General features: G+C 42.2%; 1 protein-coding gene across 5 annotated transcripts in view; it reads left to right on the top strand.

The window, feature by feature from the left end:
• Positions 1-16309, top strand: part of kdm6a (lysine (K)-specific demethylase 6A) — a 44197-nt gene that overhangs the window by 13250 nt on the left and 14638 nt on the right. For 4 of the 5 annotated variants that reach the window (XM_044216243.1, XM_044216242.1, XM_044216245.1 and 1 more), the window contains 4 exons: positions 3405-3525; positions 8472-8526; positions 8955-8989; positions 12928-13021. In XM_044216243.1, coding sequence (XP_044072178.1) covers positions 3405-3525; positions 8472-8526; positions 8955-8989; positions 12928-13021 — 305 coding nt within the window. Of the gene's footprint in view, positions 1-3404; positions 3526-6869; positions 7054-8471; positions 8527-8954; positions 8990-12927; positions 13022-16309 lie in introns of those variants that run through there. The other variant, XM_044216246.1, reaches the window with a different exon arrangement.

Below are 16309 nucleotides of genomic sequence, written 5' to 3'. Positions count from 1 at the left end.
CCTTCACCTCGGCTGGCTTGCGGTGACCTTTCACCTCTGTTTTGCTCACTGCTACCCCCTTACCTCATCCATGACCTTGAAGGCCTCCAGTGCTGTTGCCCTGCCAAGTTTGTATGTCCCTATCTCTGAGGCTTGAGGAATGTGTTAGTGGGGGAAGGGAGGGTGCCATGTTGGGCTCTCGAGGATGGATTACGTCACCCCGAGCCCGAGGCCCAAAGGAATGCTGAGCTGTCAAACGGTGAATGTTACTTCACAGGGCTGAAGTGGTGCTCACCCGGAGAGACACTGGCCCAGCTGTCCGGCCTGTCCCAATGAGCTTGTGATGGTATTATAGTCAAAACAAAGTCCATCCAAAACAAGCTTTACCCCAAGAAAATATTAGGCTAGAAATATCATGCAAATTTTAATGTAGAGCAAGTGTGGAACATTTATGCCGTAAAATTTCAAATAGTACACCAGATGGTATCCACATAATGGAGCCAAATGATGTTATTTGTCTGGCCTATTGGGGGAAAAACGTGTAGTGTTTTTGCTGTCGGATGCCCTTTTCTAAAGGAGAGAGTAGTTCTTTGCTCATCTTTTGGCCGGAGTCTGCCTTACGCTGTGTGTCACAACGCATTCTGTAGAAGAGTTGTGCTCTCCAAGCATTCACTTTGGATTCTGCCAGCGAGGGAGGCGAGGGTGAAGTCAGGGCGCAGAGAGAACGGAGGGAGAGAGGGAGGGACCAGATAAACCAGGAGGAGGCGAGGGAGACGGGGAGGAGGGAATGGGGGCAATGAGTTCAGTCTCTGTGTGTGTGTGTGTGTGTGTGTGTGGCACCCAGTCAGCAGTGAGCTCAGCGCTCTGCCCTTTCATACATGAGAGGGGCTTCATGGTGACATGCAATTACCATTGTTGTCATAGCTACATAGTGAGTGGGTTCAAATTGGAAACTAGTGTTTGTTTTTTGTTTTAATTTGCTCTTGTATCTGCAGACTGTAGTTTATTTCAATATTGTTAAGAGTGGAATAGAAAGTTATTGCTACCATGACAGAAGCCTCCTGAACATACTTGCTTGCTAGTTAGCTAGCTAGCATTCACAGTGTCGTTGGTTCACCAAATCATTACACACTGCTACATTAACCTCTTCACTACGTAGTCAAGATGGCGACCAGTAAGGGTGAGAAGTGTCCAGCTTTCCACACTCAACTTTCTGACCATTATGAGCACACCATCCGGGAATTCATAGTGCACTGCATTTTGCCAAAATTGTCAGTCTGTACGCACTTATGCACTCAAAATAGCAAGTGTAAGTACAGAAGGGTGCGAATTGAGACACAGCATATGTCTAAACAATCTGTTTGCTTCACATCATTTAGACAAGTAGTTAACATCTAGCTCTTTAGTCGTAGAGTGTAATGGACTGACAGGTGGTCTTCAGGGAACAGGATGTCGAATCTTCCAGTTAAACTTTTAAGCACATTATAGCATTGTTATAAACTTATCTTACAAGGGCTGAATCAAGACCTCAGGGATTTGGGGTTGTGAAGCAATTGTCCATTCAGACCGGGAAGCTAACATTACCTCAAGCCAATCATGTCTACTTGAAATAAAGTTTGCTCTAAATGGAGGTTTGGACATTGTCTTCACTTTTTTGTCCATGAATTTGAAATATTTCAAGTGAGCAGTGGACTTATGGACAGCTCGGTCTAAGCGTCTCTAGGTGGGACGGAACAAAAAACACGGCAGCTTCCATCTGTTAGATTCACAGTTTATTTGTCTTTATAACATTTGGTGCATTAGTTACATTTATCCAGTTACATGTTAGATTTATCCAGCCACGGCGGGCCCCTGACGCAGTGCTGCTCCCAGTCTGAACTCTGTAACTGTGCCTCTTCCTGCTATCCCAGGAAAGCCCAGAGAAAAGATGCGGATGACCCTTTCTTTGGAAAAAGAAAAATAAGTACAGCCCACACAGCAGCACCAACGCTCGACCTGCGACCGTGGTTGTTGGCAACTCAGCCGGCTCCGCCCACCTAATTTGCATATTGAAACTCAACCACAAAAGCAAACAGAACTAAAATAACAAGAACACTTTTTGATACCAGGTGTAAATACAAAGGCCCATGATCAGATGTCATTATCCAGAGAACGTATCCAGATACAGATCACATGTTAATACCGGGTGTAAATGATTACATTTCCCAATTAATAGTATGTGGTATTAATGTTAGATATTAACATGTACAGTCCAAGAAAAGTAAACTGCACACTCATAACTTTCCTCGAGATGGAAGCAGCTGGGCTGACAGACCCATATACAATAGTGTCTACAACAGGTGTTACAGGTGTACAACATCGAGAAGGGATATGATTTAAAACACTGGAAAGAAAAAATGAACTAGGGCATCTACCCAGCTGTAGGGGAAACACTGTCCTGATCATAAAGGCTGCATTGGCTGTTTTACCTAATTTAAATAAACACAGAATCCCTCTAGCCGTTTGGACAATATAACCGCAGTACCAATGTTTTATTTTTCTCTCAGTTACAATATCACCCACCTCTAATTAAGATTAAATACTGTATGCACCAATAGGCCCCATTTATACTTAATGTGTTAAATGGATCTCATGTCAAGTGTCTTTATATGTGGATAAATTCTGGATCTGATTTAATGCACTTTTGCATGCCACATACTGTATTTACATCTCTGTTAGCCATATCACAAATCTGATCACATTTCATGTGCTACATGCTAATCTGGGTTGGCCCTACTCCAGCTCGGAGGTTGGTGGTAGTCCACCTGAAGCTGTCTGGTAACTGCAAAAACTTGTGAGGTTAAGCAGTTTAGTTACATCCAACAGTTTAGGAAGGTAGCTAGCAGCTATCCGTCAACTAAGACAATTGCGGAAGAAACTGCTTCCTGTTGCTTTAATGTGGAAGAGCTAAAGATGGCTAATTTAAGTGTAATTTCTGTGTCACTTCAGCTGCGGCTTGGGGAGGTGGATGCAATTGCAGCTTTTCAACATTTGGCTAGAATGCATCTCAAACCACCTCACGTGATGGCTTCAGAATTATTTCAATCCATCCAATGGTGTTTAGTTGCATTTACACTTTGATTTTTTTGATATCTGATAGCTAGTCACAGTCATACCTAAATTATCACCGTATTATCAAAGTATTGAGTCATATTGTAATATGTGAGTTTGTCAATATTGCCCAGCTCTGGTGAATGTTTGTGAAACCACGACAGATTCCAGCTGATTAAAAGTCAGCTAATCTGGTGGTCGAAGAATAAGGGAAGGGGACGACAGTACGTTAACAAGATGGATTATTTTCAGATTTGCCATTAGTGCCATTAGGCCTAAATATGTGTATGCATTTCTATTTTTATTAAACATACTGTTTCTGTGTCTTTTTCCAGGGCAATCAAGGCATTCCAGGAGGTGCTTTACATTGACCCCGGTTTCTCAAGAGCTAAAGAGATTCACCTGAGACTGGGACTAATGTTCAAAGTCAACACAGACTACGAGTCAAGTTTAAAGGTAAATCTTAATGGTTGGAAATGATGTGTATTTTGGTTCAGGTCAAGAAGCGGCTGATAGTAAGTTTTTAGAACCAGTTATCAAGGTAATATATATTTAGTAGTGTAAATGGTAGGAGTGCAATGATTTATTCTTTGCATTGATTATAAATTATGCTTGCACTGATCTTTTAAAAAAACACGTTTAGATTGAATTGCTTTGGCTTTAGCAATGAGCGTTATGAAAAATATTGAATCAAGCTAATTGTAGTTCTTTTAGAAATGGAATACTTTCCTGAAATAATCTCAGTTACACTTAGTTTAGTTTCCAAAGAAGTTGTAGGAATACAAATTCCTTTTTATTAGAATATTCGCTGTAGATGGACATGGTCAAGATAAATATGCACTAAGAAAAAAAATAGCAGTAATGTGCTGTGAATAGAGAGATTGTAAGAAATATTTTTTAAATAATCATACTATTTAGTGAATGCTGCAAACCTAAATAGACTTGACCTCCCTAGGCCTCAGATTAACAATGGCTGGTGGATCATCTGTCCCGTCTGTCTGAGCTAAACCCGGTCTACTATCTCCTGACACCTGTGAGCCATAGATGTCCAGGCAGTAACAAAGGACTTTCTGACTGGAGCCTATGGATCGGTTGTTGTCTGAGAGTCCTGGTTCCCTTTAGGGACGGACTGCTATCTGATCCTGGGCTTTGTCCTACACCAGACATACTGTCACACGAGTTTTTATTATGCATTTTAATGAATTAGCATAGATTCGAGCCTTGCTGAGCATTGTTTTATATGTATGTGGTGAATGGAATAAAGAGTTAGATCTCTAATTCTGTTACTTCTTCTTTAGAGAAGTATGTTATTATATTTCCATATTAATGCTTGAATCAGCACCTCTGACACAGTTTCAACAAGCAAACTGAATATTATATATATATATATATATAGTTTCACAAAGGTTGTATTTATTGCAAAGCTATTACAGTGTTCATGATAGTTCGTCTACCCTTTTTACAGTGAAATTCAAGATTGTGTAGTGTTTAGTAGATGATGTACTGTGTATACACATCTATGTGTATTGATGCTTGTAGTGGTACAGTATTGAGTTAAAGGGCTAGTTCAGGGTTTTTTGAAGTGGGGTTGTACGAGGTACTTATTGATAGGCAGCGTTGGGGGTCGGCGCGCAGCCAGTTTGGAGACCAGACAACTGCTCCGCCAGACGCTGAGCTCTGCATTGTTGTGAATGGAGATCGACAGTAATACGTATTTTAACCGCAAAAGAAGGTTCGACCTAAAAAAAAGAAAGTAAAATGTAAAAAAAAAAAATAATAATAATAATATCAGTGTAAGTGTACGCTATAATAGTAAAATTCTCACCGCTTTACCGTGCTGTCAGATAGCCCTTTCCTTTGGCACTACATTTTCTCAACCGCGGGACTTCCGTATTCCCGTGATTACGACAGCGACAAAGAAATGCCTTTCACTGTGGAGACAAGAGGACACCTTTATGAACCAGAGTATATTGAAGAAGAACTGCTGCAGATGGAGACTGAACGGGCTGAAAGAGAGAGGCACAGAGGAGAAACTTCTGTGGAAACTAGAGGCGGAGCTGGAGGCCAAGAGAGAGCCCAAGCTACCTGGTGGTGCAGATGTATAAACTGAGCGCTTGCCCACGGACCCGCAGAGCTTCTGCTGCCATGAGCCGGACTTGGTTACAACACAACTTGAGGATCTTTCTGAATCCGCCAGCGCCTCACACACAGTCTGCATCACCAACCATCCCGAGTTACCTGCCTTATTGACTGCCGGTGTCGTCTTCAATTTTCCGAAGATAAATTTGGGGGAAAAAACGTCCCAGACCAGAAGGTCCTAATGACAGTTTGTCTTCAAAGTAAGCTTTTAGTTCTCGCTACATTTAATTGCATAATGACAGATTATTAGACTATGTTTTCCTTATCAACGGAGATTACTTGTGTTAGCTCTTTGTTTCAGCAAACTAAGCTGAAATCACAAACACTACAGCCATTAGTTTACTGTGGTATGTGTAGCCTACAACACCTGATGCTGTAGTACACAACTTTACCTGTGTATTGTACCGTAATACAGTGCGCTGCGTGTATGCGTAGAAATACGGAAGTTGAGAAAATGTAGTGCTAAAGGAAAGGGCTGTCTGACAGCACGGTAAAGTGGTGAGAATTTTACTTTTATAGCGTCCACTTACACTGATGATATTATTATTATTATTATTGTGTATTTATTATTATTATAAATTTTATTTTTTTAGGTCTAACCTTTTTCTGCGGTTAAAATACGTATTACTGTTGATCTCCATTCACAACAATGCAGAGCTCAGCGTCTGGCGGAGCAGCTGTCTGCTTCTCCAAACTGGCTGCGCGCCGACCCCCATCTACTGTAGGTAATACGCTGACTACCAATAAGTACCTCGTACAACCCCACTTCAAAAAACCCCGAACTAGCCCTTTAAGTAGGCTGCACGTGCTGCACGTCCTCACTCTATCTTGGTTGCACCCCTCCCTCTTAGTCCTGGCTCATTACCAGCAACACACACACACACACCGACAGAATCTCACACATACACACACGACTGCCCCAGTTATCTACAGGGAGGGGTGGGTACACATTTAGAGGAGCAGAGATTGAATAAAAGGTAAGAGAGAGAAATGAGAGAACGGGGGAAAACAGGAAATTGTTAGAAAAGACAGTTTGCTGCAGATGATGAGTGGGGAGGAAGGGAATGTAGAGACAGATTTTTTTTTTAATGAAGGATAGATGTTTCATGTTCCTTCCTCTTCATTCATCCCCCTTTCCCCTTGGAGCTCATTGGATAGAGGAAGAGACTGAGAGGCATCAAGTGACGGAGAGCTGTCTGCAGTTTCTGAGAATACAGTGTAACCTAATTGGGAGCGAGCCACTGCAATTTTGCATATCACTTCTTCTTCTTCACTTTTACCCACATTAAACATACACACTCACATCATTCCATTAGTGACTGCTAATTTAGCCAATGAGAGAAGGGGAAATGCGACTGCAAGAGTGTGTTTGTGCACTGTATATTGGTGAGGTGATGAGTTGGCTGTCTCTGTAGAGCCTTGTAGCCATAGAGGAGAGCTTTGAGCTGAGAAAGGAGGTGAGCTAGAGGGAGGGGGGGGGAGAGACAGGGAGAGGTGGTGTGTGCTGCCTGTTCCAGCTTTGAGGTATTGTGTGTCATCTCTCTGCACTCTCCACTGCAGCCGTCTGCTGAATAGTAATCAGTGACACAAGGATATAAAGGGGGGAAGGAGGGGAAGAGGGAGAGAGAGAGAAAGATAGTAGAGACACTGAGAGAGAGAGAGAGTGAGGAAGGCGAGACATGGGGAGGGAGGTGGAATGCCAAGCTGACAATCCTGCTGCATTATCTGCCTGGTGGTAGAGCAAGTGTGAAAGAGAAGGACAGGAAGGATAGAAGAGACAGAGGGAGAGACCTACAGGAGGATGCAGTGGGGCTCCAAGAGGAGTGTGATGGACCAGCAATCTAGGTAACACGTTTGTGTGCATTCTCTGACGTTAATGCATCTGGCTGTGATGAATGTGTCTGATGTTTTGTGGCTCATAGCTCTGCTTAAAAGGAGTTTATTCTTAGCAAGGTCTGAAGCTCCGCTGGCCCGGGGTGAAGCATGCAAAGACAGATCCAGCTGGACGGTTCTTGATTTTTATCTGACATTGACTCTCTGTGTAGCTGCTGCTGCAAGGCTACAGGTTTCTCCTTTTTAAGTGTGTGCATTTGTGGTTACAGCTATCTTTTGCCCCAGGCTAGATGGCAGATACTGATATTTGCCTTTTAAGGTTAAAGCATTTCTGGGTTTTTTCTCTTAAGAAATCCACTACAGTTGACCAGTGGAGTACGGCAGTACCAGCAGTACAGTCTGTTCTCTAACTGTTGTGTGCAGTTCCTGGTTTCAGGAGGTTCTCATGTTCAAAAGCTGTGAGTTTTTACTGACCCAGATAAGAAACACTGGTGGTGCCTTTTTTAAATGCATGAAGCTGTGTGTGACTGTATTGGGTCATGGAGCAGTTTATTAACTGCAATTAAACCTGTCACCTTGAAGCCACCTATGGGTGCCTGAGTTCTCTTCTTCACAGATTTACAGGATCAGACACCTCGCTGGGATTTTACATTTTTCCCATTATAAACTCAGGTGCCTTTCATCTGCTGGTAGGAGTGTCTAAATCTGCACTGCACATTTATGATACCCTGAGGCACTACAGTGCACATGACTTCAATACAGCATAAGGTTGAAATAATGGTTGCTTTCCAACATGTCAACATTTGAGGGAAGTAATAGATTCGTATGGAAGCCCTAAGGGGGTCAGGAGAAAGCCAGAAGAGAAACCCCACAGTTGTCTCTGTAGCTGTGTGATGTACTCGTGGGCTAATCTGTTCAATGACCCTGGATGCAGATGTTGGCTAGCAGTGTGCCACGCCTTGACTGCCAGGATAAGCCTCTTCAGACATCTGCCTTACCCAGCAACACTGTCTTTAGTTCAGGTGATGGGATAGGATGCCATTATAACTACTGGATATCAGTGGAAGAGAGGGAAGGCTGGAGCAAGATGAGTGATCCAGAGACAAGAATATCTATGGTTCAGCCCCTCCAGCTATCAAAGTCCTCTCATGTTACGGTCAGCAGGGTTCATTCATGGTTTGTTGTGGATCTCTTGGGGCTTTCATTGAAGCAGATTGGATGGAGAATGGAGTTTCTCTCTTTCATTAAAAACATCAAGAATAATAAGCAATCCAGTGCTTTATGTTCTGAGAACTATAACCATTACAAATTAGGTGGTTTCTTTTTATCCTGCTATAACTTTTTGTATTAGTAACATGAATATGCAGACTGTTGATCATGTAAAAGTATTAATGTTGATAATAAAATGCCTCATTTTTTTTCCTTTGCAGCATTTTCAGCTGGCTTTGATCGACTCCAATCTCTGCACTTTGTCTAAAGCTGAAAGTAAGTAGTACCGTTATAATTACCAGAGGCCACATGGGAACCAGCATTACGCTGCTGTGCAATGTAATATAAGATTTGACGTACCAGCTTGTCAGTGGCAGATAGCACATATTGAAAGGGCACAGGAATATTTCTACAGAGCATTTTTTCCTCTCGGATGCCGTTTCCCTGCTGACTCTGCCCAAGACTGGGGTTGCCTAGGAGACAGCACATGGAGACAGGACTGGAAGTGCTTGCAAGCACATTGCACATGCACACTGTGATTTCAGATTACATGTTCACTCTGGGGAAACTGTCGTACTCCCTTTCCAATCTGTGCTCCGTACTGTTTGCAGTCTGTACCCACTGAAGTCCACGGGTGAATATGTGTGCCTGATTTTTTTTGATAAGTAAACCCTTATTCTTCTTTCCTCTGCTTTTTCCCACAGTTCAGTTCCACATTGCTCATTTGTATGAGATCCAGGTAAGCAATCATAAGCTATGTACATAATGTTTTTATAGACAGTTCTGTGGGTTAAAACAAGTTGTAATATTTTTAATAATGCAGCATCGTTTCTCTTTTCTCTCTCTGAGTCTGACAAGGCTTTACAAATTACTTTTGCTATCAATGCTTTTGAGCAAAAGGGTGTTGTTGAGCTCTCCTGTGGTTAAGGAAGTAAAAGAAGTTACTAATCACTGAGCGATAATTTTTTATCTTGCCTTGACATTTACACATGCTCTCACACATATGGACTGTTACTTTCCCATGTTGACCAAGCAATAAATCAGTCACTCTCTTGACTGAATTAGGTTACCACTTTTTTGCAGTAATAGTACCTTAATGTACTACAAATATGGTAACTAATGCTTGAATTTTATTGATTGCATTTTGAGTTATTATGAACTATTATCTGCAGGATTAAAAAAAATTACAATTATATACAGAGTGGATTGTACATAGATTTGAAGTTTTTCCTATTTGTTTATATTCCATTCATTTTCCAAGTGTCCTGTGATTCTGAAGCGCATGTATAGTTGTGTTAGCATCATTCATGAAAACGTAATGTTATGTAGGCCTGCGGTTTTCTCCTTTTAACCCTCTAATGTCTCTTTTTGCTTAAGTCAGAGGATTTGGGAACTGATCTGTTTACTTTTCGATTACACACAAAGACAGAATTGTCCTATTTTTAGTGCTTTAATGGGGTGTTGTGTACTTTTCCTCCCTATTTGTTATAAGAGTAGCGTGGCTCCTTTTTAAGGAACGGGGCAGTGCGTACTGAGTGTGTGGTTGAGAGAGTGACGGTGACTGCACTCAGAGCAGACAGGTGTTGGCGATCGGAGCAGAGGGAAAGGTTAGCAGTGAAGTTGTCTAGTGGCAGTAAATATACAGTGGAGGTTACAGTTTGCCCATGAATAAACGCTGCAGCTCCTCAATACCCAAGATGTTCCCGTGTCTTGCTTCCCAGCTTCTGGGTGAAGGTGGTTAGCCCCGAGGTTAGCATCAACTTCAGCCCTGGAGGAAAACAGTCTTCCCTGTGCTTCCCGACCACGGTCGAAAGCTGCAGCAGGAACGGTTAACACTATGCTTAAGTTACCTCAATAAGCAGATCATTAGATTATAAAAATATTTTAAATACTAGACATAGTTATAAACCACTCTTATTAGCTTTTTTTACTCACAAAGCTTTTTATTGCTTTTAAATCACTGTTACAATGGTAGAGGGCTCAGTGGCCGATGGATGATGGCATCGTTCTTCGGCCCAACTCTAGCCAGCAGGGGGCGACTCCACTGGTTGCAAGAAGAAGTCCGATTGTATAGAAGTCTATGAGAAAAAGACCCAACTTCTCACTTGATTTATTACCTCAGTAAACACTTTCCTTAGAGTTTATGGTCTCAATCGCTCGTTTCAAGTCTTCTTCAATACAGCATGATGTTCATTTAGTAAATTATGGTCCCATTTAGAGTAAAATAGATGATAAAGCAGGGTATGCTTTAGGGCGTGGCTACCTTGTGAGAGATAAGTCGCTACCAAGGTGACAATCAGGATAGAGGCGATGCATTTTTGGGTGAACTTGGACCCTTTCACAGTGTGTTTTCAGTTCATGAAAGTTAATTGTAACATTTTGGTGGCCTAAAATGTCTTGTTCAGCTGTCGGTTGTACTAAAAGACAATCTAATGAGGCCGTTAATTTTTTTTCTGGTAAGAACATTTAGTTTTAAGCCTGTTTTTTGCCAGCCAAAATTACCATCCCAATTAATTTCACAGTTATTGTGAATTACGGATGCACCTTGCTAACCAAGCTAGCTAGCTCCACTCTCTGGTCCCAATATGGTCACTTCTGGTTCCCAAAAAACAAGATGGCGACGGCCAAAATGCCGAACTCGAGGCTTCAAAATGATGTGACGTTCTGTCTGGTTGCTGGTGGTTGACTAATGGAAACTGACATTTCAATTTTATTATGACAGTTCTGGCAATCAATCCACATTTTCATCTGCATTTGGATTTTTATGTCATAGACAAAATAGCATTTTTAGCAGGGCTGTACTGCTCACCATTGGCAAACCGTGTTGGCGAGTATTTTCATCTATGGCCACGTTAAACACAAAAGTCACTAGCTTGTTGACTCTTGCATGCTTCTGGTGTTAAAGTGCTTGTGTAATGTTACAATTTCAGCCTGCCTGCTGAAACTGTTGTTATAGAGTGGATGCCACATCAGCAGTCCTGAAAACAGGCGCGCTGCTCTTGAGCTCAGCGATTGAATTACACAATATAAAAACCAGAACTATGAATGAAACTCAACTAGAGGAAATAAGGTTATGAATCATGTGGTTGTAAATCCTCCACCAGCAAGGGAGAAATGATTGTAATTGGTTGGCAGGTGTCCATTAAGAATGTTTGTTGGTACACCTCAACACTAAGTTAAATCCACTTTGATTTCTTAGTGAATAATAGTCAACTACTATTTTTGGTAACTGAGAGACGAGCAACCAGGAACTCTCCCCTAACACATCCTCACTTTCACATCAGTCCCGCTCTGCTCAGTTCCGGTAACACCAAGTCTGAGGGACTTGCAGTGCTTAAAGTTCATGCTACATTACCACCTGTCACTCATGCTTTGTTCACATAACTGCAACCCAAGGTGTCATTTTAGGCTTCATCTCTCGTTTTGTTTCAACTTCAAGTACGTGACTCTGTATTGGACTGTGATAGCCGTCAAAACTCTTGAGTGCGCAGCAGTACTGCAGCTGACCAGACTGTAGCTGATCAGTGTGGACTAATGGAGGCCTGCAGCTGATGCAGTCGTGCTGCTGACAGGCTGTTTTTACTGCACAGCTGTTGAAGACAAGGTCTTTAACTGACTACAAAGGAACTTAAAAAATGAACGACTATTTACACGTAGCCTCCCATTCTTGTTTGTGGGGACCATGGTTCGAATGTAACAATGCACTCTATGAAGTGTCCCAATATGAAAAAACACTGGACACAGAAGGGGTTCTTTGCCTCTACCTTGTCCATTATTTCCTTATATTGCAACAACTTGTTGTTTTACTTACTGCTGTCACTATCACACTGGTCTCTGGACTCACTGCAAAGTGTGACATCCAGGAAAGTTTCAGTCTGCAACAGCATTTCACTCAAAACTAAATTCTGAACATAAAACCCAAAACACAACTGACAGATGATTTTATGCGCTAGTAGAATTGAATCTCTTTACTTGAGTCTTTATTTCAGTGGATCTTTAGTTGAGTTAGTGCTTTGAATTGATCATGGGAGTCAAACAGCTATTCAGATGTTTTGTTGTCTGCTCCAGGCCTTGCTTGATGACAATCATTAGTCCATGCAGAGCCTGTCTCATTTATGTGTCCCAAGTGTCACTGTTTACCCTGAGGTGTCTTTAGTGTGCAGACAGGAAGAGTCCAGGACCAAACTGTGTGTGTGTGGGTGGGTCTATAGAGATGGGCACAGATTGCTTTTAAGAAGACTTGGTTTGAGCAGATAAGAACATCCAGCCTATGTACACACACCCCTCTACATATTTGTTCAGACTCAAGGTCAACAAGGTCGTCTACTTAAAACAAGCAGTGAGCTCACCTCAGACCAGGCAGCTCAGGTTTCCCCAAAATACAAAGCATGCACTGCAGTGGACACACACATACACCTAAGCCCAGACACACACACACCCACACACACACTTACTTATAGCTGCCAGACGTGTTGAGTCTGGCCTGTCGTCTTCCACGCTGACCCTCCCCCGTGTGTGTATGTGAGTCTGGCTGGTCATTACGAGTGTGAGGAGGTCTTAAGACTCTTTGTGTCTGTCCAGATAGAGCCATAAAACACACTGACCCCTCCTGTCTGGCTTAAAAAAAAAACCTCTCTCTCTCTTTTTGTTTTCCTCGCCCTCTCATTCTGCCTACAGAAGAAATACAGAGCAGCGAAAGAAGCGTATGAAAGTCTGTTGCAGACGGAAAATCTTCCTGCACAGGTGAAGGCAACCACACTGCAACAACTTGGTGAGTGTCCCTTGCTCATATAGGCTAATACTCTCACCTCCACATGTTAAATCTAACAGATTACACCGGCTGAAATTTGCCTTAACCTTGTGGCATTCTGCATCATGAACTACTTTGTATGGCAATGAAGTGATCATGCATAACACTCCTGTACTGTTTGGGGATGGGATTGCATTATGCTGTACGCTCTGGGGTCATCATTTGTCACACAAACTAATTTCCTGCTACTTTCTACCTATTTTTCAAACTGCTGGTTTAGGCGAGTGTGCTGCAAAGGAGCATTGTTTTCCCTGGTTCCCTTCCCCCCGCGCAGGGTGTGGACACACATGCACTCAAATGCAAAAATATATTGTGGGGGTGCGTTTGTGAGGATTAGAGTTAAATTAGAAAACTATTTTGCTAATAAATATCATGCTACAGAAACATACATTTCACTCTGTAGTCACACTTGAATGATTGAGTTTTAAATTTCCATCATACACACTTCAAGTTGATTACGTTTTACTGCTGTGTGAATTTAAGAAGAAACATCTCTATTGCAGGTGTGAAATCATTTGTTGATCATTGCATGGCAAATGTGGTAGTATATAACTTGTACACTAGGAATCGTATTGTGCTCATTATGTGGGTCAGAGGCAGGGGGAGGAAAGACAAATTAAATCATACAATCAGTTTTGTCCATCTTATCTGTCTGTCTATGATGGGATGCTTGAATTAAATAATCCAACTAAAAACACTGCAACAATTACATTAGTTTAGGTCGTACGGTATATACCGTCATATCGCCCAACCCTAGTTCAGGTTAATGTGCTGTGACATGTAGTCATGATAACTCAGCTTAACCAATTTAAATTAGAAAGTCTAGAAACTTTACATTTATGCTCCATTTTATGATATTACTGGCACAGATTTCTTTTTAAAACATGAAATTAATTGAAAACAATCTGATAGGCCCACACAAACCTCATGTTGCTAAAACAATCAAACTAAAAGCTAATGTTAGAGCTGCCCATGTGGAGTTGGATATATATATTTTGGTTTCAGGACATGCCTCAAGACTATGGAAGGCACTAATGAGTGCCGTAGCTGTGATGCAATTGGGGTTTTTTGTGCTCTTTGTCTTCTTGTAGGCAACTGTGTTGTCTTGGAAATGACAAGTCTTGATTTCTTTAGATATCCTTCTGCCTTTTATACAAACTACTTTCAGCTAGCTGCCTTGATTTCCTCCACAGCCTGCGTCTACAGAAGAAGTCCTTGACCGGTCCGTTATTTAGACCAACAGTCAAGTGCTCGTGGGTGGCCAAAAGTGTATTCAATTCAATTTTATTTATATAACGCCAATTCATAACAGAAGTTATCTCATTGCACATTTCCTATAGAGCAGGTCTAGACCGTACTCTTTATAATATTAAGAGTACGGGTGACTGTGGCTTAGTGGTAGAGCCACCAATCGGAAGGTAGGCGGTTCGATCCCGGCTTCCCCCCAGCCCGCATGTCAAAGTGTCCTTGGGCAAGACATTGAACCCCAAATTGCTCCCGACAGCTGTGCCTTCAGTGTGTCACATTAAACCTTAGTTACTTTGATGAGCCATCGGTGTGTGAATGGGGTGAATGAGATATGTAGTCAGAAAGACTAGAAAGGCGCTATATAAGTACAATCCATTTATTAATTACAGAGACCCAACAAATCCCACCATGAGCAAGCATTTGGCGACAGTGGCAAGGAAAAGCTTCCTTTAAGAGGCAGAAACCTTGGACAGAACCAGACTCAATGGTGGGCGGCCATCCACTGCTGCCGTGTTAGGTTTTGAGAGAGAGAGACAGACAGAGAGAGAGAGAGATTTGGGGGAAGGGGATAGGGTTAGGGAGGCACAATGCAACGACCACAGTGAATTTTGTTAATTTTTTTTATAGTTGAATAGTAATTGTAGTGTTAATATTAATAAATTAGTAATAATAGGAATGACAGCTATAGGAAGAATAATGTCAGTAACAGAGCCAATAATAACAACTGTAGTAGCAGTTGTCGAGCAGGAACACGGGGGCAGCAGGCGGCCCACAACCACAGATCCAGACTCTGCAGGAACACGGGGGCACCAGGTGGCCCACAACCACAGATCCAGACTCTGCAGCTCCGGAGGTAGAAATACCTGCTGAAAGCGACAGAAGGAGAGTGACGAGAAAGCACAGAACTACGGGAGAGAGAAGATGTAGAGTTAGTAACATGCAGTAATGGGATAAAAATGCATACAGACGGAGAGATAGAGGAGAGAGGTGCATCATGGGAAGTCTCCCGGCAGTCTAGGCCTATAGCAGCAGAACTAAGGGATGGGTCAGGACTCACCCAAGCCAGCCCTAACTTTAAGCTTTATCAAAGAGGAAAGTCTTTAGCGCACTCTTAAATGTGGAGATGGGGTCTGCCTCCCGAACCCAAACTGGGACCTGATTCCACAGGAGAGGAGCTTGATAACTGAAGGCTCTGGCTCCCAGTCTACTTTTGGAGACTCTAGGAACCACAAGTAACCCTGCATCCTGGGAGCGCAGAGTTCTAGTCAGGTAATAAGGTATTATGCGATCTTTAAGATATGATGGTGCCTGACCATTAAGAGCTTTGTAGGTGAGGAGAAGGATTTTAAATTCTATTCTGGATTTTACAGGGAGCCAGTGCGGAGAAGCTAATATTGAAGAAATATGATCTCTTTTCCTAGTTCTTGTCAGTTGCTGCCACAGCATTCTGGATCAACTGGAGAGTCTTAAGGGACTTATTCGGGCAGCTGGATAATAAGGAATTGCAATAGTCCAACCTAGAAGTAAAAAATGCATGCGCTAATTTTTTGGCATCATTTTGAGACAGGATGTGCCTGATTTTTGCAATGTTACGTTGGTGGAAAAGGCCTTTAATTATCCTTATGGTTTTCAAATATGGTGAATGAAGCAGATAATAGCTCCAAGGTTAAAATGAACCTGCATGTGGTGGTTTATCAGATGATAATGCCCTGCACTGGTTATTCTCAAATTCATTTTTCACATTGGAAATATGCTTTCAGGAAAAAAAATAAAAAATTACAAGCAAGATGGGTTTGGTTTTGTGACAATTTATTAATTAAGCTTTAAGGTCATCTTCAAAGACACAGCTGTGAAAGTGTAGTGGCAGCCGGAACGTTAGATTAACACTTCTTCAGACATGTGCAAACACAGACAGACTTTCATTTTCATCCCCGCCACTGTGCAGACAGCCACCCCCCACCCGCTCACCCAGTTGTAAAAACCATTCCCAGTCTAGCCTGC

Source organism: Siniperca chuatsi, linkage group LG12 (genome assembly GCF_020085105.1).
Source record: "Siniperca chuatsi isolate FFG_IHB_CAS linkage group LG12, ASM2008510v1, whole genome shotgun sequence".
NCBI lineage: Eukaryota > Metazoa > Chordata > Actinopteri > Centrarchiformes > Sinipercidae > Siniperca > Siniperca chuatsi.
The sequence above is the reverse complement of the archived record's forward strand: the minus strand, read 5'-3'. Positions and strand labels throughout refer to the sequence as shown.